Below are 6522 nucleotides of genomic sequence, written 5' to 3'. Positions count from 1 at the left end.
TGCACAAAGAGTGACATCAACATTCAATTTAAAATTAGAGAGGTCCATTCAGCAGTCTAGTAACAGCGGGAAATAAGCTGTTCTTGAACCTGTTGGTATGGGTGCTTAAGCTTCTGTATCTTCTGTTGGAAGGTTGGAAGGGATTATAACCGAGGTGGGATGGGTATTTGATGATGTTGGTTGCCTTTCCGAGGCAGTGGGAAGTGTAGATGGAGTCAATGGATAGAAGGCTGGTTTATGTGATGGACTGGGCTGTGCTCACAACTCCCTATAGTTTCTGGGCAGAGCTGTTGCCGTACCAGGCCATGATGCATCCGGATAGAACGCTTCCTTCTCGCGAGGTCGATATTCTCAACGCCCTCTGGGTAAAGAGGTTTCTTTTCAATTCCTGAATAGGTTTCTTGGTGACTGTCTGAAATTAGTGACCAGCTTTTGTCTTTTCCCTCCCTGAGGAAACATTCTCTCTGTATCTGCTCCAGCTAAACCTTTTGTCCTTTTAAAGACCTCTATCAGGTCACCTTCCAGCAATCCAATTCTCTTTTCAGACATTTTTGTTATGACCCTTAGAAATGTCCTAGTAATCGGTACAACAGTGTGACACGCACGTCTCATGGAGCAATAGACAAAATGGGTGGTGCTGGAAAAGCACAGCCGGTCAGGCAGCACCTGAGGAGCAGGTGAGTCAACATTTCAAGCATAAGCTCTTCATCAGGAATGTTGGGGGGGGGGGCGCGGGAGGGGAGCTGTGTAAGGGGACTGAGAGATTAATTGGTGTGGTGGTGGGGAATGGGGCTGGAGGGAAGTTAGCTCGGATTGAGATACGTGGATGAAGGGGGGCGGGTATGGTGATAGGTCAGAGCAGAGGGTGGAGTGGATAAATGGGAAGGAAAATGGACAGGTAGGACCGGTCCATTTTTTGACTCTGATCTCCAGCATCAGCAGTCCTCACTTTCTCCTCATGGAGCAATAGGACAAGGAGCTGTCTTCGGGATCTTCCACACTGAAAGTCTCTGATACTCGTGTTGAGTGCTGCGCTTGTACAGCATCTCAATTCGTCATCCAAGTAAGAGGGAAAGTGAGGCTCTGGCTCTGAAATCTGGAGTGACATCTAATGGGATCCTCTTAGATATTGCTGTCTGTGGGAGGAACTGAAGGGATCTGAAAGGGTCCTTGTGAAAGAGTGCCATAAGCTCAACTCATTCTGACACCTTGTGTGCAGCATGGTGCCGGATCTCACAGGATCAGGATCTAACACCGGGACCTTATTATGACTTCATTGGGAGGACTGCACCCAGATTCCAAATGAAACCGCCAAAATGGCTACATCGCAAAACACCTCCTTCCATGTTCTTTCCCAGCCCCACACTCCAGGCTCTGTCTTCATGATACTGGAGGCAATGAGCTAGTGGTGCTATCACTCAACTGTTAATCCAGATGGGTGAAAGTGAGGACTGCAGATGCTGGAGATCAGAGTCGTGAGTGTGGTGCTGGAAAAGCACAGCAAGTCAGGCAGCATCCGAGGAGCTGGAGAATCGATGTTTCAGGCAAAAGCACTTCATCAAGAATTCCTGATGAATGGCTTTTGTCTGAAATGTCGATTCTCCTGCTCCTCGGATGCTGCCTAACCTGCTGTGCTTTTACAGCACCACACTCTAGACTCTTAATCCAGAGGCTAAGATAAGGATCCGGGGACCGGGGTTCAAATCCCACTGTGGCAGATGAGAGTCTATTGTACACTTCTATCAGATCCCACCTCAACCTCCTCGGATGCTGCCTGACCTGCTGTGCTTTTACAGCACCACACTCTAGACTCTTAATCCAGAGGCTAAAATAAGGATCCGGGGACCGGGGTTCAAATCCCACTGTGGCAGATGAGAGTCTATTGTACACTTCTATCAGATCCCACCTCAACCTCCTCTGCTCCAACAAAAACAAACCCAGTCTCTCAGTGCAGTTTAGATTTTTCACTTCAGACTGCACCTTGAAGAATTAGGGCAATTAAGAGTCTAATGATAACCACCAACTATTGTCGATTGTTGAGAAAAACCCATCTTGGTCACAAATGTCCTTCGGGGAAGGAATCTGCCATCCTTACTTGGTCTGGCCTACATGTGACTCCAGACCCACAGCAATGTGGTTGATTCTTAACTGCCCCCTGGGCAATTAGGGATGGGCAATAAATGTTGGCCTCTCAGAGGGTCCTGGGATTCTCTTTCACACGGAGTGGTGAAGGCTGTCTTATTGAATATGTTTAAGGTGGAGGTGAGTCGATTAAGACTAACAAATCTAAAGGGGTACGGCAGGAAAGCGGAGTTGAGGCCACCACCTGATCTGATCAACCAAGTGGTGGAGCAGGTAAGAGGGACCGATTGGCCTCCTCCTCTTCTGAATTCGAATGGTAGTACAAACACAGCGCATGGAGAGCGCCTTCCTTCAGAGTCCCTGGCAAACCTGACAGCTGGTCACCCCAGCAGCCACTCGCTTGCATTTGGCTCCCATTGACGACCGGGCGAGACCACCATGTGTGTGAAACCGAGCCGTGATCAACCGTGACAGTGGTTGTCCAACGCGGTACACACATCCGCCCCCCCCCCCCCCCCACCACCTTCTCGCTTTGAGACCAGGTTGGGTCCGAGCCCGGAATCAGTGACTCACCCGACCTCCTTCCGTGCAGTTTGTCAGCATCACAATAACGTCCGTCTTCTGCTCCCAAACCATCCGCCAGAAATCCGGCACCGTGCTGGGCAAAGGCCCCTGGGCAGCGATGAACTCGTTGCTCGACTTGTAACCCTGCGGAGAACCAAGAGGAGAGAAGCCTGAGCAGAAAACATTGGAACAACAACCAGGCAGAAACAATAAAAACAGTTTGTAGGCGATGGTATCATAAATCCTCCAACAGCAACATGAACCATCCCAGACAAGGCATTGAACAGAATTGGAAAGTGTGGAGCTGGAAAAGCACAGCAGGCCAGGCAGCAACCGAGGAGCAGGAGAGTCGACAGTTCAGGTAAGACAATGAGGCTGCGAGGTTTTGCTGCAGCTCTACAAGTCCCTGGTGAGACCACACTTGGAATATTGTGAGCAGTTCTGGATGCCCTACTATAGGAAAGATACAGAGGGTTTGGAGAGGGTGCAAAGAAGGTTTATCAGGATGCTGCCTGGACTGGAGGGCTTGCCTAATGAAGCAAGGTTGACTAAGCTCGGATTTTTCTATCTGGAGAGAAGGAGGAAGAGAGGTGACCTGATCGAGGTGTACAAAATAATGAGAGGAATAGGTAGAGTCAATAGCCAGAGACTTTTCCCCAGGGCAGGATTGACTGGTACGAGAAGTCATAGTTTGAAGATATTAGGAGGAAAGTATAAAGGAGACATCAGAGGTAGGTTCTTTACACAGAGAGTTGTGAATGTATGGAATGCGTTGCCAGCTGTGGTGCTGGAAGCAGAGTCATTGGGGACATTTAAGCAACTGCTGGACATGCACATGGATAGCAGTGAGTTGAGGGGTGGGTAGGTTAAGTTACTATATTTTACATTAGGATTAAATCTCAGCACAACATCGTGGGCCTAAGGGCCTGTTCTGTGCTGTACTTTTCTATTCTATGTTCTGCGTTCTACGTTCTACGTTCTATGTTCTATGTCCTATGTCCTATGTTCTACGTTCTATGTTCTACGTTCTATGTTCTATGTAAGGCCAACAAATATCAGGCACCACCTGAGGGGTGGAAACATTAGCAGAATGCATTCCAGGTCGGGCAGCTGAGCAAAACGAGGAATCCATACGAGGAGATAAATAATATCCCTAAAATTCACTTTCTGTCTCACCGGAACTGGGATTATCTTTTCGGAAATGTTGGCTTGTGTGCTATTGATAGCGGACAAAATCTTTGGGACAACCTGGAGGAGGTTGGGGTAACTCCAAAATCCCACGTTTTCACCTGCATTCATGGCCACCATATGGATGTGAGCGGTAACGTTAGGTTGGTGGCTGATGTTGATCCCCAGGATGTAGGTGGTGAGCGATCTGCAGACAGTGAAGCCATTAAACGGCAAGGAGTGGTGGTTGGATTCTGATGAAATTAGTTCACCCATCCCAATGATTGGGACTAATTGTTTAGATAAACTCTCAAAGTGAGGCGTGGTGAGAGATTTGATAGTGTCCCTCTTTCTGATCTCCATTAGCTTCAGCAACATTCTCTCACATCTTCCTGATGTGAGTGTTAGGCATCAGCTTTGCCAGCATTACAGATACAGACCGTGATAAAAGCCTTTCTCATTCCTTCACATAGCATCATAAGAGTCATACAGCACGGAAACTGACCCTTCGATCCAACCAGTCCATGCCAACCATAATCCCAAACTAAACTAGTCCCACCTCCCAGCACTTGGCCGATGTCCCTCCAAACCTTTCCTATTCATGTACTTATCCAAATGTCTTTCAAATATTATAACTGCATCGACATCCACCACTTCCTCTGAAAGTTCAGTCCACACAAGAACCACTCTCTGTGTAAAAGATTTGACCCCTCATGTCTTTTTTAAAATCTTTCTCCTCTCATCTTAAAAGTGTGCCCCCAGTCTTGAAATCTACCATACTAGAGAAAAGGCACCTATCACTAACTCTACTTATACCCCTCATTATTTTATAAACTTCTATAATGTCGCCTCTCGACCTCCTATGCTCCAGTGCAAAATGTCCCAGCTTTTCTTTCTAACTCAAATTTTCCATACCCAGCATCATCCCGGTAAATCTCTTCTCAACCAGTTTCATGTAAGACTTACCGGCATGTAATTGGCATTGATGTAGTCCAAAATGTCACTCTCTGGCTGAGCAGTGAGTTTAACCCGGGATGCATCATCTGAAAGTGTTGAGGGAGAAACTATTGTTAATGAACCAAATGAGTATCGTGATGAGAAGCAGAAACTCCCCTCCGAGAAAGTAAGACTGTCTATAAGAGAACAGAGGGTGACATCGGGGCAATACCACTGGGCCAGTAATCCAGTTGAGTCGAAACGTGTGGTGCTGGAAAAGCACAGCTGGTCAGGTAGCATCTGAGGAGCAGGAGAATCATCAGGAATATTCCTGATGAAGAGCTCATGCTTGGAATATCGACTCTCCTGCTCCACAGATGCTGCCTGACCTGCTGCGCTTTTCCAGCACCACACTTTCGACTCTGATCTCCAGCATCTGCAGTCCTTGCTTTCTCCTAGTAGACCCAGACTCTGAAGTCATGGGTTCAAATCCCACCATGATGGAATTTAAATTCAATGAATACATCTGGAATGTGAAGCTGGATTCAGTATTTTGATGGAACCTTCTTCGATTGTCATAAAAACCCATCTGATTCACTAATATCTTGAAGGAAAGGAAATCTGCCATCCTTACTTGGTCTGGCCTAGATGTTACTTCAGACCCACAGTGATGTGATTGACCTTCTGAAATGGACCCAGCAAGCCACACAGTTTCAGGGCAGTTGTGGTGATTGGAACTAGATTGACCTTGTTGACTTGTTGACATTGTTTAGGGTTGTTAACCTGGACCAATCAGGAAAGCCCTGGCTGACCAATATTAACAGAGGGTTTAGAATCTCCTCAGCAGAGGACTGACTGTCCTGTGCCCAAGTAAATCAAGGGTGACGGGGTACTGGCCTCTGTGTCATTATTTCAGTGGCAATGGGAGAAAACCGTATGTGCCCGAAGGACATTCGTTTACAACTGTTACCTTGGAGTTGCGGTAAGCGTTTCCGGCATCATGCCTTTATTTGGGAAGATTAACTCATTTGACTTTGCTGGCAAAGGTTGGGCCCAGTATGTGGAAAGAATGCATTTTCTTTCTGGGCAAGTGGCATTGGGGCAGATGAAAAGCAATGAGTAATCCTTCTGACTGCATGTGGATCTGCAGCATTTTCGGTTATAAGGGGCTTGATGTTCCCAGAGGCATCAGCCACTAAAACCTTTCAAAAGTTGTTGGAATTGGTTCAGGAATATCATGATCCAAAGGGCAGCAGGAATGGCAATGCTGGTCACATGCCCCCACTAAGCGAGAGAGACAATTTAATTCGGGGCATGAAGTTTGGTGCCGGGACTTAGGAATGGCCCTGTATGGGTAAAAGACGAGGTTGATATGAGGTCAGATCCTGTGACTTACAAAATTCGGGTAGGTGAGACAGTGCTGAACAAATACATGGAGCACCTGAAGGAGATTCAATAGAGATACCTTGCAAAACATACCTCAGAACCATCTGAACGCTTGTTGTCCCCCCTTGTGTAGTGTCGAGGAAACTTCAGAGTGCAAAAGGGATATACTGATTGGAACCAGGTTGACATAATTGACTATGAGATCCTTGATTGGGGTTGTTAATGTGGGCCAATCAGGAAAGTCCTGGCTGACCAATATAAACAGGGGAGGCAGGGCAGCGGTAGACGTCCAGTACGTGGCCACCGCCATCCGACGCCTTAAAACGGCGGTGCTCGGACCCGACGTAGTGCACCAGTTGGAGGACGCTCAGGTGTGCGGTGGGATCC

General features: G+C 47.4%; 1 protein-coding gene across 1 annotated transcript in view; it reads right to left on the bottom strand.

Annotated features, from left to right (window-relative positions):
- LOC122542007 (receptor-type tyrosine-protein phosphatase H-like) overlaps positions 1-6522 on the bottom strand; it is a 100067-nt gene that overhangs the window by 2452 nt on the left and 91093 nt on the right. The window contains exons 16-17 of the mRNA XM_043679300.1: positions 4780-4856; positions 2656-2790 (exon numbers count right to left, since the gene is read on the bottom strand). Coding sequence (XP_043535235.1) covers positions 2656-2790; positions 4780-4856 — 212 coding nt within the window. The remainder of the gene's footprint in view (positions 1-2655; positions 2791-4779; positions 4857-6522) is intronic.

This window comes from Chiloscyllium plagiosum, chromosome 39 (assembly GCF_004010195.1).
Source record: "Chiloscyllium plagiosum isolate BGI_BamShark_2017 chromosome 39, ASM401019v2, whole genome shotgun sequence".
In the NCBI taxonomy this organism is placed as follows: domain Eukaryota; kingdom Metazoa; phylum Chordata; class Chondrichthyes; order Orectolobiformes; family Hemiscylliidae; genus Chiloscyllium; species Chiloscyllium plagiosum.
The sequence above is the reverse complement of the archived record's forward strand: the minus strand, read 5'-3'. Positions and strand labels throughout refer to the sequence as shown.